General features: G+C 40.0%; 1 protein-coding gene across 6 annotated transcripts in view; it reads right to left on the reverse strand.

Annotated features, from left to right (window-relative positions):
• ASCC1 (activating signal cointegrator 1 complex subunit 1) overlaps positions 1-16,802 on the reverse strand; it is a 133,158-nt gene that overhangs the window by 53,953 nt on the left and 62,403 nt on the right. For all 6 annotated transcript variants that reach the window (XM_032256294.1, XM_032256290.1, XM_032256292.1 and 3 more), the window contains exons 6-7: positions 12,381-12,517; positions 5,480-5,599 (exon numbers count right to left, since the gene is read on the reverse strand). In XM_032256294.1, coding sequence (XP_032112185.1) covers positions 5,480-5,599; positions 12,381-12,517 — 257 coding nt within the window. The remainder of the gene's footprint in view (positions 1-5,479; positions 5,600-12,380; positions 12,518-16,802) is intronic.

Here is a 16,802-nt window from a genome sequence, read left to right on the forward strand (position 1 = left end):
AGGAGATTTGCCCATCCCTGGGCAGAGTTGTCCTGCCCTTCCCTGCAGCCCTGGCATCTCAATCACAGCCTCACCCTAGTGAATCCTAATGGATGCCATCGGCCTCTTGTAGATAACAGAAACTCTAGGGTCTACTGCCCTGTATATCCTAGGCATTCAAAGAATGCCTGGGGAAAGGGGACTAGAAAGGCCATGCCGGGCAGAATAACTGAGGGTGCCAGGTCTTTGAGAAGATAAGAAGAAATGGGTTCACAAGAATAAGTAAAGGAAGAGCGAATGTTTTCAGAAAAACAAGGAAATTGAGTGGGGTGGGGGAGATGAAAATAGGTGAACTATGATGGTAAAAGGAGGAAGTTGAGGCAGTAGCTTCACATTCTTAGTAAAATGTGAGAAACAAATCTTTTGAGAGACACATGGGTGAAGGGTTGAGACAGTAACAGACAGAACAGCCACAGCGTTCAGTGTGTAAGTCCCAACAGCTGACTACTAGCTAATGTAAAAGCTTCCTTAAACAAATTCCTTACCAGTCACACTTCACCAAACCAAACCGAAGATGCATTAGTAAGTTTAAGTCTACTGTCCCAGCTCTCTGATTCCAGAGAACAAATCTAATCTAAGTGGTTCCATCCTTTTAAAGGTTGGGCATTTCACATTCAGTCATTTAAGAAAATCTTGCCGGGCGCGGTGGCTCACGCCTGTAATCCCAGCACTTTGGGAGGCCGAGGCGGGTGGATCACGAGGTCAAGAGATCGAGACCATCCTGGTCAACACGGTGAAACCCCGTCTCTACTAAAACTACAAAAAATTAGCTGGGCATGGTGGCACATGCCTGTAATCCCAGCTATTCAGGAGGCTGAGGCAGGAGAATTGCCTGAACCCAGGAGGCGGAGGTTGCGGTGAGCCAAGATCGCGCCATTGCACTCCAGCCTGGGTAACAAGAGTGAAACTCCATCTCAAAAAGAAAAAAAAAAGAAAATCTTTGATTTAAAACATTATATATGAAAGCATACCAAAAAAGTTGAGTGCTTGTATTTTTATTACAACATGTATTTTGTTACACATAGTTCTTGTATTGAGCTGTCTTTTCACAGAAAGAAAAAGACTGAATGGTCCTTAAAAACAGGGCCATGTGTTACTAGCTTCTGTGTTAATCTGTACTGTTTTGCAAAATACCTTGCACAAAGGAGGCATTTGAATAGGTTTTTCATGAAATTAATTAAGTGATTAAGTCCCTTAGACATCCTAGATTTTGGAAGGGGAATTTACAAATCTTTTTGAAATAATACAAATGTGGCTATTCTCGGGAAGAGGAATAGACAACGGAAAAGAGAAACTAGAGCAGTGAGAGGTAAGAATTATCCAAAAATATTCTTGCTTGATTACAATAGTGGATTCAGTGGATATTTCACATTTTCATAAGATTTTTTTTTTGAGACAGAGTTTACTCCATCGCCCAGGCTGGAGAGCAGTGGCATGATCTTGACTCACTGCAACCTCCACCACGTTAGCCGGGCTGATCTCAAACTCCTGACCTCAGGTGATCTACCTACTTTGGCCTCCCCAAATGCAGGAATTACAGGCGTGAGCCACTGTACCCAGCCTAAAATAATAAATTTTAAGTTAAATTTTGCACCCTACTCTAAGAACAAGAATTGGAACATAGTGTATCCTACACAACTTATCCTACTTAAGCTCTCTGAACTTCCCTGATCTATAAAATGGGCATAAAAACAGTATTTATCTTACAAAGATTTTAAAAAGACTAAATAGAAATAATATGATCTAAGCACCATGGCAGGCAAGAGTAAGCGCTAACCAAAGTTAGTTATAATTCCCTGGAAACTGCTATCTAAAATGTTAGAGATAAAATATTACTCAGACCAGTGGTTCTTACCGTGTGGTCTGTGGCTCTCGGAAGGTCCCTGAAACTCTTTTAGGGAGTCCATAGGTCAAAACTATTTATATGACATTATTTATCTTTTTCACTAGGATGACATTTGCACTGATGGTGCAAAAGCAATGGTAGGTAAGGCTGCTGGGACTGTAGCATTAATTACAGTAACGGCATCCAACTGTGCCAGTAGTAGTATATTCTTCACTATATATTTGTACAGTTTTTTTTAAAAGTTTCATTTAATCTTGATAAAGCAGTAAAAATGATCAATTTTATTAAATCTCAGCCCTTGAGTGCATGTCTTTTAATATCCTGTGCGATGAAGCTGGCAGTATGTATAAAACACCTGTTCAAGCTCTGTTCCTTTTGGAAAAAGAAATATAAAAAATAAAAGAAAATAAAGAAAAATGAAAGAATAAAGTACTTGGTCCATAAACCTAAGCAGATGGCTGTCTAAAAAATGCACTTGTGAGCTGCCTAAATTGTGAGTTGAACTAGTCTTGATCCATGGAACAACATTTTTACTTGAAAGATCCACAGACAAATTACGGTTATTCAGTCCTGGCTATTTGGCAGATATTTTCTCAAGAGAATGTGAAGAAAAATAATTGTATTTGGTGCCAATATTAAAATTTGAGCTTTCAAGTAAAAATCAGAATTATGGAAAATGTATATCTGCCACCGTGAGTTTGACAACTTCCCAATGCTTAAAAATGTTTATGAAATTGGTAGTGATATTAACATATTTTAAATACTGCAAAATGAAATGTGATTTGAGAAATCTGCGTAACTCAGTGAACCGGTATTTTCTAAATGACCCATGTTAGAAAACTGTGCATGGCTTAAAGATCCAGTAAAAATGTATAACAGACCAATGGATTTTAATCTAACAGAGTATGAATGTTCACTAATACGGCTTTGGATTCCACAATGCAACTAATCTTTCTTAAAAAAGGCTAAGCATAGTGGCTCATGCCTGTAATTCCAGCACTTTGGGAGGCCAAGGCAGGCACACCACAAGGTCAGGAGATCAACATGGTGAAACCCTGTCTCTACTAAAAATACAAAAAATTAGCTGGGCATGGTGGCACATGCCTATAATCCCAGTTACTCGGAAGGCTGAGGCAGGAGAATCGCTTGAAGCAGGGAGTCAGAGGTGGCAGTGAGCCAAGAATGCACCACTGCACTCCAGCCTGGGCAACAGAGCGAGACTCTGCCTCAAAAAAAAACAAAAACAAAAACAAAAACAACTAGTCGACTTGTCAAATTCATAGTAGTACAAAATATCCACAATTATCTGGAAAGACCATTGATGTACTCCTCATTTTTCCAACTACATATCTGTATCTATGAGGCTGGATTTCCTCATGTAACTTCAACCAAAATGACATATCACAATAGGCTGAACGCAGAAGCAGCTATGAGAAACCAGCTGTCTTCCATTAAAGAGATTCACAGGCCGGGCGCGGTGGCTCAAGCCTGTAATCCCAGCACTTTGGGAGGCCGAGGCGGGTGGATCACGAGGTCAGGAGATCGAGACCATCCTGGTCAACATGGTGAAACCCCGTCTCTACTAAAAATACAAAAAATTAGCTGGGCGTGGTGGCACGTGCCTGTAATCCCAGCTACTCAGGAGGGTGAGGCAAGACAATTGCCTGAACCCAGGAGGCGGAGGTTGTGGTGAGCCGAGATCGCGCCATTGCACTCCAGCCTGGGTAACAAGAGTGAAACTCCATCTCAAAAAAAAAAAAAAAAAAAAAATGTTATATAAACAAGAAGTTGTATTATTTTTAATGAATAAACAAGTAAATTTCTCAGTTTTAATTTCTAATCAGGTAAATATTGACAGATACAACTTAACGTAAAACAAGCATTCTTTGTAAAACAATAATTCTCAATAATTTTTAAGAATTATGAAACCGTGAGACCAAAACATTTGTGAATTGCCATCTTAGATGATCCATTGTTTCTGTTCACAAAGTTCAAAAATAATCTACCCTATACACAGTACACTGTAGTTTTACAGTACTGTGAAGGCATTTGGATAGTTAGAACACAAAGTAGATGATCCAGATATCATATTTGAACCTGGCGGAAACATTTTGGGATATCCTTGTATGTGATCTCCTATAAAGTAACAACATGCTCCTGGTTTTTAAGGTAGGTCATTAGAAGGCTCTTTAGGCACATGCCAGGTATTGAGGAAAAGAAAAATCTGGCACAGAACACACATGAAAATAGCTCCTATACCATTCTATACCATTTTGCCTCCCTTCCCCCTAAAACTTGCTTCCAAATGAACCAAGATAAGACACCATTATCAATTCAAATTAAGATAAGAGAAACCTTATAAGAAATCCTGTAAGAAAGCAAATAAATGTGGAAGCCTGCCTAGAGAATCAGACTTTCTCTAGAAGGTTTCTGGCTCTGTGTGAACCTTCTTCCACCCTGCCCTAAATAAAAAGACCACACAAAAACAAATTTCTAGTGCACGTGCGGCTTCTCTGTTCACCAAAGGCTTTGATTCAACTAATAAATGACATTAACATTGGAAATGGCTCTGGATGCCAAGGCCAGCCTTAGAAATCGCCTCGACTGCAGACTGAGAATCCCTGGGAGGGATGTAGGTGTGGTAATAACAAAAATTCAAAACAGTAAGCATTTTCTGATGTTTTGATAATGTTAGCCTGTGCCAAGCACTGTTTTAAGCATTTTATGTAATCTTTTTTTTTTTTTTTTTTTTTGAGAGACAAAGTCTCACTCTGTCGCCCAGGCTGGAGTTCAGTGGTGTGATCGCAGCTCACTGCAGCCTTGACCTCCTCAGGCTCAGGTGATCCTTCCACCTCAGCCTCTTGAGCAGCTGAGACTACAGGCATATGCCATCATGCCTGGCTAATTTAGTTTTTTTTTCAGTGGGGGAGGTTTGGTAGAAATAGAGTTTCTATCACTCTGTTGACCAAGCTAGCCTTGCACTCCTGGGCTCAAGCGATCCACTCACCTCCGCCTTTCAAAGTGTTAGAATTACAGGCATGAGCCACCGTGCCCAGCCAAAATTAAGATTAATAACCCTATAAAATTGGTAAAGTTTTCATCCTCATTTTGTCCTGGTATTCACTATAACTGCACTTCATCACATTTGAAACTTCCATTCGAAAATACCCTCCTTTCCTGCCTCTTATCCTGGAAAACACAAAGGAACCAGTGAGTCCCACAAAAACTAGATCGTTGCTATCAACACCCATTATCCAAGTAACTCAGTGGCTACCAGACTATCCTGGTTCAGGGCACGCTGCCTGTAGTCCCAGCTACTTGGGAGGCTGAAGCAGAAGGATCCCTGGATCCCAGAGGCTGAGATCAGCCTGAGCACAGTAAGACACCCATCCTAAATGTCAGAGTAAAAGCCTGATACTTTTTCCTACAAGAAATTCCTCTTTCAAGAGATTAACTTACTATTTAAAAAAGAGAGAGAGAAAGAATTAAAATGTTCTTTACAGTAAGAACTCAAAGGAATCAAAATGAATCAAACTTGTGAGGATGCTTTTAGGTACCTCTCGATTAAAACAAAGAAGGATTCCAGAAATATACCTGTTGGAGCCATCTTTCATATGGACTTTGGCGTAAAGAACATCCACCATGCCAGGATCATCATTCATGTATTCTATCCCTGCCATCTCCACTTCTAGGGGTTTACCCCCAGAAATGTCACTGCAAAGAAGAAAACATTAAGATATTTATAACTGTTTGAGCTAAGAGGGCTATTATATTTTGAAACATGGTTAATATAATCAAATATGTATGTTACTTACATATGTACAAAAACATAGTAGTGTTTTTCCCTAACATTATCTAATTCTCCAATTTGAAAATTAATAAATTTTCAATGCACGCAAATTGGAAAACACTGGAAGCTATTTCCAATGTCACACTATATTTATTCCAATACCAATTTATTAGCACTGTCTCACAGAGAAAGCCAAGTGATGACAGTTCTGACCCATAAAGACATTTACTATGTTGGCTCATCTCTCAGGGCCCCATCTCTACTATCTCTACAAGTTACGAAGAGCATTTCACGCATATACCAAAGGTGGAGGTGTACACTGATATCACATTTTTACTTACTTTTTGTTGTTGTTGTTTTGAGACAGAGTTTTGCTTGTTGCCCAGGATAAAGTGTAATGGCATGATCTCGGCTCACTGTAACCTCTGCCTCCTGGGTTCAAGTGATTCTCCTGCCTCCACCTCCTGAGTAGCTGGGATTACAGGTGCACACCACCACACCCAGCTAATTTTTATATTTTTAGTAGAAATGGGGTTTCACCATATTTGCCAGAGTGGTCCTGAACTCCCTACCTCGGGTGATCCTCCCGCCTCAGCCTCCCAAAGTGCTGCAATTACAGGCATGAGCCACTGTGCCCAGCCTGACATCACATCTTTAAAAGCAATATGTCAATATTTATGAGAAGCCTTCATCAATAAAAACCCTTTCCCCAAGAATTCCATTTCCAGGAGCCCATCCTAAGTAAACAATTATAAATTATATACACATAAACTTGTGTAACTGTTGATAAAGCAAAGTTCTCCTTTACAGGAGAACTCCAAAACTAATAAATGCAGAAGGAACAATGAAATTATATCCTTGCAACCCTCGATAAATTAATGGATCTTGACAATGATCACCAGTGGCTGCTAAAACTTGGGCAAAAGGCTAGGGGAAATATAAAGAGACCTCTTTAAAGAGGAACTCTATAAATAATAGTCATGATAACCACACCTGAATTCACTGACCAAGCTGAATATTAACAGAAAAAGAAACAAGCAGACAATATGTGCCTCTTAGTATGATGCAATAATATACTCATATTCATGAAAAATAATTTATATATAGGGTGTTTTTTTTTTTTCCCTTAGGGCCTTACTCTGTCACCCAGGCTGGAGTATAGTGGCATGATCTTGGCTCACTGCAACCTTCACCTCCCAGGTTCAAGTGATCCTCGTGCCTCAGCTTTCCAAAGAGCTAGGATTACAAACACGTGCCACCATGTCCAGCTAATTTTTATACTTTTAGTAGAGACTGGGTTTTGCCATGTTACCCAGGCTAGTCCCGAACTTGGCCTCCCAAAGTTCTAAGATTACAGGTGTGAGCCGCTGCACCTGGCCTAGGCATACGGTTTTAAATGAGGCATAAAGTTTTGTTTGGAGCACCAAATGATTGGGAACAGAATAAAAGTCAAATAGCATGGCAATGATTAAACTATAATACTATGTATGACCAATAAATAAACTATACATATGACTAAGGAAGCTTTTAGGTATGATATAAAATGGTATATAAAACTGATACAAAAATATTTCCAAGTTTTAAAAAAGGTCTACAACAATGTGCATGCTACGCTACTTGTACAAAAGATAGAGGTGAGAAAAATATATATCTGTGAGATATATGTTATAGATGTATAAACATAGATATATATATATAAATATATATATGTTTGTTTATACATCTATAAAATTCCTGAAAGGATACAGAGAGAAAGTGGTACACTGCTTGCCTTAGAGAGGAAAGCAGGTAGTTGATGAATCTCACTGGTAGGGAAACTGCACTGCATATCCTTTGTACCCTTAAGTTTCTGAACTATGTAAATGTATTATCCATTAACAAGTTAAAATTTTTAAAAATATGCAAAATAAATGAAACACAAAAGTGTATATATTGAATAACTACTTATAGGACATTAAAAAGCAAACCAACCAAATCTATGGTAATAGAAATCAGAAGACAGGTTGCTTCTAGGAGAAGTGAATTCACTGGAAAAAGGCATGAGGGAGCCTCAGGGGTGATGGCAGTGTTCCACGTCTTGATTGGGGTGAGGTTGCACAGGTACAGACATTTGTCAAAGCTCATCAACTACACATCAGAGCTGTGCATTTTTACTGTAAGTAAATTTTTTTTTTTTTTGAGACGGAGTTTCACTCATGTTACCCAGGCTGGAGTGCAATGGCGCGATCTCGGCTCACCGCAACCTCTGCCTCCTGGGTTCAGGCAATTCTCCTGCCTCAGCCTCCTGAGTAGCTGGGATTACAGGCACGCACCACCATGTCCAGCTAATTTTTTGTATTTTTAGTAGAGACGGGGTTTCACCATGTTGACCAGGATGGTCTCGATCTCTTGACCTCATGATCCACCCGCCTCGGCCTCCCAAAGTGCTGGGATTACAGGTTTGAGCCACCGCGCCCGGCCTACTGTAAGTAAATTATACCTCAAAGGAAAAACATACACATATGCATCCAAAGTATTAATGGTAATTATTTTTAAGTGGCAAGATTACAAGTGGTATTTTATTTTTGTTTATGTGTAATTCCTGGCTTTCCTAAAATTAACATGTATTCCCTTTGTGTTAAGTAAAGCCCCACCATTCTGTTTTCTTCCTGAACCCCTTATTATAGAAATCTGTATTGCAATCAGAAAAGGTCTTGTTGCACCATGCTGAAACCCAATTAAAAATCAGCTCACTGCACAGCCTTCTCCAAACCCCAGGAAGATAGGCACTTTCTCTATCTTATCCACATCTATAGCCTCAAAACCTGACACTATGCCTTATACAAAATGGGTGTTCAATATATTTCTGGTAAACATTTAATAGATGTTTTAAGGGGGAAGCTGTTCTGAACAATTTTGAGAAGAATGTGGTCACATGCTGATATATTAAATACTGTGGATATGTGTCCCTGCCCAAATCTCCTGTTGAACTGTAACCCCTAATGTTGGAAGTGGGGCCTAGTGGGAGGTGCTGGGATCATGGGGGCAGATCTCTTGTCAATGGCTTGGGTCATTCCCTTGGTGATAAATGAGCTCTCATTCTGAGTTCACACAAAATCTAGTTGTTTCAGTGTGTGGCACCACCACCGCCACTCTCTGTTGCTTGTGCCTGGTTTTGCCATGTGACATGCCTGATCCCCTCACCTTCTGCCATCATTGAAGCTTCCTGAGGCCTCCCTAAAAGCCGAGCATGCTTCTTGCAACGCCTGCAGAACCATGAGCCAATTACGCCTCCTTTCTTCATAAGCTACCCAGTCTCGGGTATTTCTTTATAGCAATAATGAAAGAACAGCATAATACGCATGCTATATTGTCACTAAGTTAAAATGTGGTACTGCTTTAAAACAAAAGTTGGAATTAGATGGGGTGCCAAGAACAAAAAATAAAAATTAAAAAAGATACAATGAAACAGGATCCAAAGCCTGCTTTATGAGCAGAAACACTCTTTCAACCTACCCCTAAGGTTTATCAAGAGGGAGATTAAAAAAAGCAGGATAGAAATCCAGTGGTTTGCCCGATAAATACTCTTTGTCTTGGCCAAACAATTACATCTGGGACACCAGTAAGCAAATTACTTTCCAACTGATGATATGTGAGGCAATAATTAGGCATTAATGTTTGCTCATGGGTATTTTCTCTCTTCTTTCTAGTCCCTTTTAAACTTCTCTGGTTTGACGTCAGGCCTGCTGGGAACACTGAGGCACAGGAGGGTGCTGCTGGGACTGAAGAGCTGCACATCTGTCAGACTCCAGACTCAGAGCGAGTGCATGGTCTGTGTCCTACCTCTCACAAAGAAAAGGCACCAGGGACACAGCCGGAGTGTCCGGATTTACTAAACACTGAATAATTAATTCACAATCTATAGAGCTACATGAGCCTTTCACTGAAAAATTGAAACAAAAATCCTGGTTTTGGTCTCATCACATCCTTCAAATTAAAACACTACCCCAAAATTTATCACAAATACTCAACTACTCATTGTTCAAAACCCACTTATGAGTGAGAACATGCGGTGTTTGGTTTTCTGTTCTTGTGTCAGTTGGCTGAGAATGGGGTCTGTTGGGGGGTAGGGGGGCTAGGGAAGGGATAGCAGGGGGTGGGGAGATTGGGGAGGGATAACATAAGGAGAAATACCTGATGTAGGTGACAGGGGAATGGATGCAGCAAACCACCATGGCATGTGTATACCTATGTAACAATCCTGCACGATCTACATATGTACCCCAGAACTTAAAGTATAATAAAAGATAAATACTCAACTACTCATTTCGTTAATATAGCACCACAGTTTTAATCAAATTCCAATATAGCCACATTTATTTTAACACGCCAATTTTAAAAACCATCAAATTAAACTACAGCAAACTATGTACAGATCTATTCATTTTTCAGTGTTTTCCTTTTCATGTTTTAATTTCAGATCACTATACCATAAAAGGTTCAGGTTAGAAATGCCATTATTTACTGACATTTTTTCTAAATACACCAAGCACAAAGACTAAGGTCAAACGGCAGGAAAAAATTAGATGATTCAATTTGACTGACTGACTTACCAGAGCTTTAATAGAAGTACCCTTTTTGTTTTTTTAAGAATTAGTCTCTTCTCAGAAGTAAATCAATTTTGCACTTCTTACTTTTCACTTTTTAAACAAATGCATGTGACGAGGAAAATTAGGAGAAGAAGGTTGGGGAAGCTTGCTTCATTTTACTCGCTGGTTTCACATCTTCCCAGCTTTTTAAAAAGAGCATTTTTAAACAAATTTTTGCATGCACTGCAGATTTTTGGCAGGGAAACTCTGTCCTATTTCAAAAGCTTTGCTGAATTTGAAAAACTACAATTACTGTTTTCATACTGTCATGTCAAAAATTCTGAGGAACTATTAAGATTGCTCTTTATTCCCCAGGCACAGTAACTAAAGGGCTCAGATTTGGCATTCAGTCACAAAAGGCACCAAGAGACATAAAAGGGAAGAACCCAGCTAAACCTTCACATAGCTTAGGATAAAGCTTCAGTGACTAAAAACCTGTGACCTGATTTTCATAAGGTAAAAAGAACAAATACCTCTCTAAACAAATATTTTATCTACCTTTAAATTTTTTCTTAGCAGGGTTATCCCAATGGCACCCAAGAAAACTCAGCAGCTTTCAGTTTAGTTTAGCAAAAAGTAAACTGGGAATAAGTTCAAGTATCAGAACTGATCCTTAAACCAGGCAAAACTGCTCTGCTTTGTAAAATAAAGCATAACCTTTTCCTTTATATAAGGAAAATGACAAGTAACTAATGACAAACACCAAATTATTTTGAATTTTAGGTAAGATCTAGAGAAAACAGATATGTCCATTACTGAGCAAAAAGAATAAGACAAGAAGTGGTCTTTGCTCTCCGAGATGCAGAAAAGATAGATTGCAAATCTTATCAGCTTATGAACTTGCTCAAGAAAAACATCTTGTCTTTGAAACAATTTGTGGAAAAGGATAACAGGCCCATAAAGTGCTTATATTACACAGTTTCACATACAACATAACTAGAGAAAAACTGTAGATCCTTTTACCTTGCTCTACCCAATGAACCAGGTAAGCCATTTCTACAAGACCATGTTAGAATAGCACAGGGCCTGCCTACAATAATGGAATAAAAGAACTATTTGAGTGAATTGGCTTTCAAATTTCTCTCCTATAAATCTTACATAAAAGGAAGAAAATAACGGTAAACAGGGGAAGATATGGTTCTTTGAAATAAAGCTGTTATGTCAGATGTATGCATAAATTAAAATTTTACAGTAAAAATGAATAACAACTCTGCCCTCAGAATAGTACAGGTATTGATCGACTTACGACCTATGCAACTTACGACCATTCAACTTTACAATCGCTAGCCACGACTTCTCCACGTCTGGCAGCGCAAACGTTGCCCAGCTCGGCGTACGACGGTGCGGACCAGCTTCCGGCAGCACTACCATCTCCGCGTGCACCATTTCAACTGTACATATAGCCTACTCAACTGACAACCAAATCGTGTTATGACCAGTCCGCGGTCCCGACCATGGTCGTAAGTCGAGCACTAGCTGTAATGCTTTCCCTGAGTCAAAACAGATTGCTCAGACTGTTTCTAGTATCCTTGCTGAACTGGCTAGGCATAGCAGCTCACTCCTGCCATGCCCAGCCAGGGAGTGGCCAAGGCAGGAGGGTTGCTTGAGACCAGAAGTTTGACACCCCCCTAGGCAACAGGGCAAGACCCCATCCCTACAAAAAAAAAAAATTTAATATAAAAAGTTTAAATTTTTTAAAATTCTTGCCGAATCAAATAAAATTATTTGCTTTTCTTTTTTTTAAGTCAGTGTTTCTGAAATATAATGAAGACTTTCCTAGAGAATCATGTTACAATGTTTGAGTTACTGTGATAGATAGCATAATGACCCCCAAAGATGATGTCCCACTCTCTGGAATTTATAAATATGCTATCTTACATGGCAAGGAGACTTTTGTAGATGTGATTAAGGTTAAGGAATCTGACATGACAGGTTATCCTGGATTACCTGAGTGGGCTCCATCAAATCACATGAGTCCTTCCCATGTCATCCAGCCTCTAGTTCAAAAATAAGTCTGTAATACCAAAAAGATGCCAGGCCAGGTAGACCACCCATTCCCATCCCTGAGGATACTCACTTAATGAATTCCTCTTTACACTGCTGTAGCATCTCACATGTCTGCTGGATCTCTTCCTCACTCAAAAGCACCAACATCCCAATAGTTAGATGAAGCTTTTTAGGATTCTGGAAAATGCTGCTGTCAACCCCATGATCCTGTTATCAAAGGAAGAAAAACAAGAAACTCAGCCCATACAAAGGCAAATGGCAAGAATAAAACTGAGTCCCCAGAAATAAACCAACACATCTACAGCCTAGTGATTTTCCACAAGATGCCAAGACCATTCAATAGAGAAAGTCTCCTCAACAAATGATGCTGGAACAATAAAATACCCACATGCAAAAGAATGAAGATAGACTACTACCTCCTATCATATACACAAATTAACACAAAATGGATCATGACCTGGAATTTGGCAATGGATCCTCAGATATGACACCAAAAACATGGATTACAAAAGAAAAAAATAAACTGGACTTCATCAAATTAAAAAACTTTTGTGCATCATAGGACACTAACAGAAAAGGGAAAAGAAAACTACAGAATGGCAGAAATATTTGCAAGTAATTTATCTGATAAGGGTCTAGTATCCAGAATATATAAAGCATTCTTCCAACTCAACAACAAAAAGACAATCTAATTTTTTGTTATTATAATGTTCTGGGGTACATGTGCAGAACATTCAGGTTTGTTACATAGGTATACATGTGCCATGGTGGCTTGCTGCACCCCATCAACCCATCATCTACATTAGGTATTTCTCCTAATGCTGTCCCTCCCCTAGTCTCCCCCACCCAAAACAGGCCCCGGTGTGTGATATTCCCCTCCCTGTGTCCATGGGTTCTCACTGTTCAACTCCCGCTTATGAGTGAGAACATTCGGTGTTTGGTTTTCTGTTCTTGTGTTACTTTGCTGAGAATGATGGTTTCCAGCTTCATCCATGTCCCTGCAAAAGACATGAACTCATCCTTTTTTTATGGCTGCATTATATTCCATGGTGTATATGTGCCAGTCTATATTTGATGGGCATTTGGGTTGGTTCCAAGTCTTTGCTATTGTGAACAGTGCTGCAATAAACATACATGTGCATGTGTCTTTATAGTAGAATTATTTATAATCCTTTGGGTATATACCCAAATGGTATTGCTGGGTCAAATGGTATTTCTAGTTCCAGATCCTTGAGGAATCGCCACAGTCTCCCACAATGGTTGAACTAATTTACACTTCCACCAACAGTGTAAAAGTGTTTCTGTTTCTCCACTATCCTCTCTATCATCTGTTGTTTCCTGACTTTTTAATGACTGCCATTCTAACTGGTGTGAGATGGTATCTCAATGTGGTTTTGATTTGCATTTCTCTAATGACCAGTGGTGATGAGCTTTTTTTTGTATGTTTGATGGCTGCATAAATGTCTTCTTTTGAGCAGTGTCTGTTCCTATCCTTTGTCCACTTTTAGATGGGTCGTTTTTTTCTTGTAAATTTGTTTAAGTTTTTTGTAGATTCAGATATTAGCCCTTAAGACAATCTAATTTTTTTTTATTTTTTAAGAAACTGGGTCTCCCTCTGTTGCCCAGTTTGGACTGCAGTGGCACAATCACAGTTCACTGTAACCTCAAACTCCTGAGCTCAAGCGATCCTTCTGCCTCAGCCTCCTGTATAGCTGGGATTATGGGTGTAAGCCACAGAACCCAGTTGAACCTGATTTTAAAATGGGAAAAGGCACCGGGCATGGTGGCTCACGCCTGTAATCCCAGCATTTTGGGAGGCTGAGGCGGGCAGATCACTTGATGTCAGGAGTTCAAGACCAGCCAGACCAACATGGTGAAACCCCATCTCCACTAAAAATATAAAAAGTAGCTGGGTATGGTGGCAGGCACCCATAATCCCAGCTACTCAGGAGGCTGAGACAGAAGAATTGTTTAAACCTGGGAAGCAGAGGTTGCAGTGAGCCAAGATCACACCATTGCACTCCAGCCTGGGCTGGGCGACAAAGTAGGACTCTGTCTCAAAAAAAAACAAAACAGGAAAAGGGCTTCAATAGACCTTTCTCCAAAGAAGAAATATAAATGGCTAACAAACAGAACTGGCTAACAAGCACATAAGCATCATTAGTCACTTAGGGAAATGCAAATCAAAACCACTATAAGGTGCCATTTCACACCCACTAAACTATCTATAATCAAAATAATGGAAAATGACAAGTGCTGGTGAGGATATGTAGAAATTGGAACCGTCATATATTGTTGCTAGGAAGGTAAAATGACTCAGCCACTGTGAAAAACAGTTTGGCAGTTCCTCAAAAAGTTAAACATAGAATTGCCATATGACCCAGCAATTCTACTCCTAGGTGTATGCCCAAGAGAATTGAAAAAGAGACTCAAATACGTGTATAGGCATGCTTCCAGAAGCACTACTCACAATAGCCAAAAGATGGAAATAATCCAAACGTCCAGATGAATGGATAAACAAACTGTACACACAGTTTGGACACTGTACACACAGTGTCCATTCATCTGGACACTGTGTGTGGTATATACACACAGTGGAATATTATTCAGCTACAATAAAGGAATGAAATTCTGGCTGGGCGCAGTGGCTCTTGCCTGTAATCCCAGCACTTTGGGAGGCTGAGGCAGGCAGATCACCTGACATCAAGAGTTCAAAACCAACCTGGCCAATATGGTGAAATCCCGTCTCTACTAAAAATATATAAATTAGCCAGGTGTGGTGGTGGGCATCTGTAATCCCAGTTACTCGGGAGGCTGAGGCAAGGAGAATTGCTTGAACCCAGGAGGCGGGGGTTGCAGTGAGCTGAGATCGTGTCACTGCACTCCAGCCAGGGTGACAAGAGCGAGACTCCATCTCAAAAAAAAAGAATGAAATTCTGATATATGCCACACCACCACGGATGAATCTTAAAAACATTATGCTAAGTAAAAGAAGCCAGACACAAAAGGTCACATGTTGTATGACTCCTGCTGTAATCTGGGTATCTGACTCTCCAAATCTCATGGTGAAATTGGATCCTCAATGCCTAAGGTGAGGCTTAATGGGAGGTGTTTGGGTCACAGGAGCAGATCTCTCATGAACAGTGTAGTAGTAGAGTGAAAACTTACTCATTACTGCCAGGACAACAGTGTTGAGAGCTTCATTCTTTTTTTTTTGGAGATGGAGTCTCACTCTTGTCACCCAGGTTGGAGTGCAGTGACACCATCTCAGCTCACTGCAACCTCTGCCTCCCGGGTTCAAGCAATTCTTCCTGCCTCAGCCTCCCGAGTAGCTGGGATTACAGATGCCCACCACCATGCCTGGCTAATTTATACATTTTTCATAGAGATGGGGTTTCACTCTACTACTACAGCTGATTATTATAATAAAAAGAGAGCCTGACACCTCCCCTTGCACTCCTACTTGCTCTCTGCACACACCAGCTCCTCTTCACCTTCCACTGTGAGTGGAAGCAGCCTGAAGCCCTCACCAGAAGCAGATAACTGACACCATGCTTCTTGTACAGCCTGCAGAACTGTGAGCCAAATAAACCCTTTTTTCTTATAAATTACCCAGCCTCAGGTATTCCTTTATGGCAACACTGGATGGAGTGAGACAATTCCATTTATATGATATATCTAGAACAGGTATCCACAGAGACAGAACACAAGCTGGTGGTTATCAGGGGCTGGGGAGGTGTGAATGAAGAGCAAGTACTTAATGGGTATGGGGTTTCCTTTGGGGGTGATGAAAATGCTAGAAAAAGAGAGCGCGTTGGTAGCTGCACAATACAAAGGTACTAAATGCCACTGAACTGCTCATTTTTTAATGGTTAATTTTGTTATGTAAATTTATAAAAACTTTAAAAAAAAAAAAAAAAAAAGGAAATGATAGCCTGGGAATGGCGTGTTCCAGAAAAAATAGAATGTCATCTAAATGTAGGTTCTAAAAATACCTTTTATTTTTATCAGCTTTGTTAGTTCAGGAGCAACTGGGTCTCTTACGTACTTCCCCAAGGAATAATATACTCTATAAAAACATACTGCTGTTTCTACCATAGTGGACACTGTGGTAATTTCAGGTAAAATACTTGGTGTTGAAAATAAATTCTTCCATGCAAAGAGATGACTGAAAAATGAATCAGGAGAATATCCAGACACTGGAGTTGTCACATCAAATATGGTCAACTTTTTCTGGAATCATCATTCCTTGCACTTTAAAGCTTTTGGCAGGTGGATTGCCTGAGGTCAGTGTGAGACCAGCCTGGCCAACATGGTGAAACGTTATCCCTACTAAAAATACAAAAATTAGCCTGGCATAGTGGTGTGTGCCTGCAATCCCAGCTGCTCGCAAGGCTGAGGCAGAATTGCTTGAATCCAGGAGGCAGAAGGTGCAGTGAGCTGAGATTGTGCCACTGCACTCCAGTGACCCTGTCTGAAAAAAATAAAAAAC

The sequence above is a fragment of the Sapajus apella genome, unplaced genomic scaffold (assembly GCF_009761245.1).
Source record: "Sapajus apella isolate SASKATOON/1434 unplaced genomic scaffold, GSC_monkey_1.0 scaffold94, whole genome shotgun sequence".
NCBI classification, from domain to species: domain Eukaryota; kingdom Metazoa; phylum Chordata; class Mammalia; order Primates; family Cebidae; genus Sapajus; species Sapajus apella.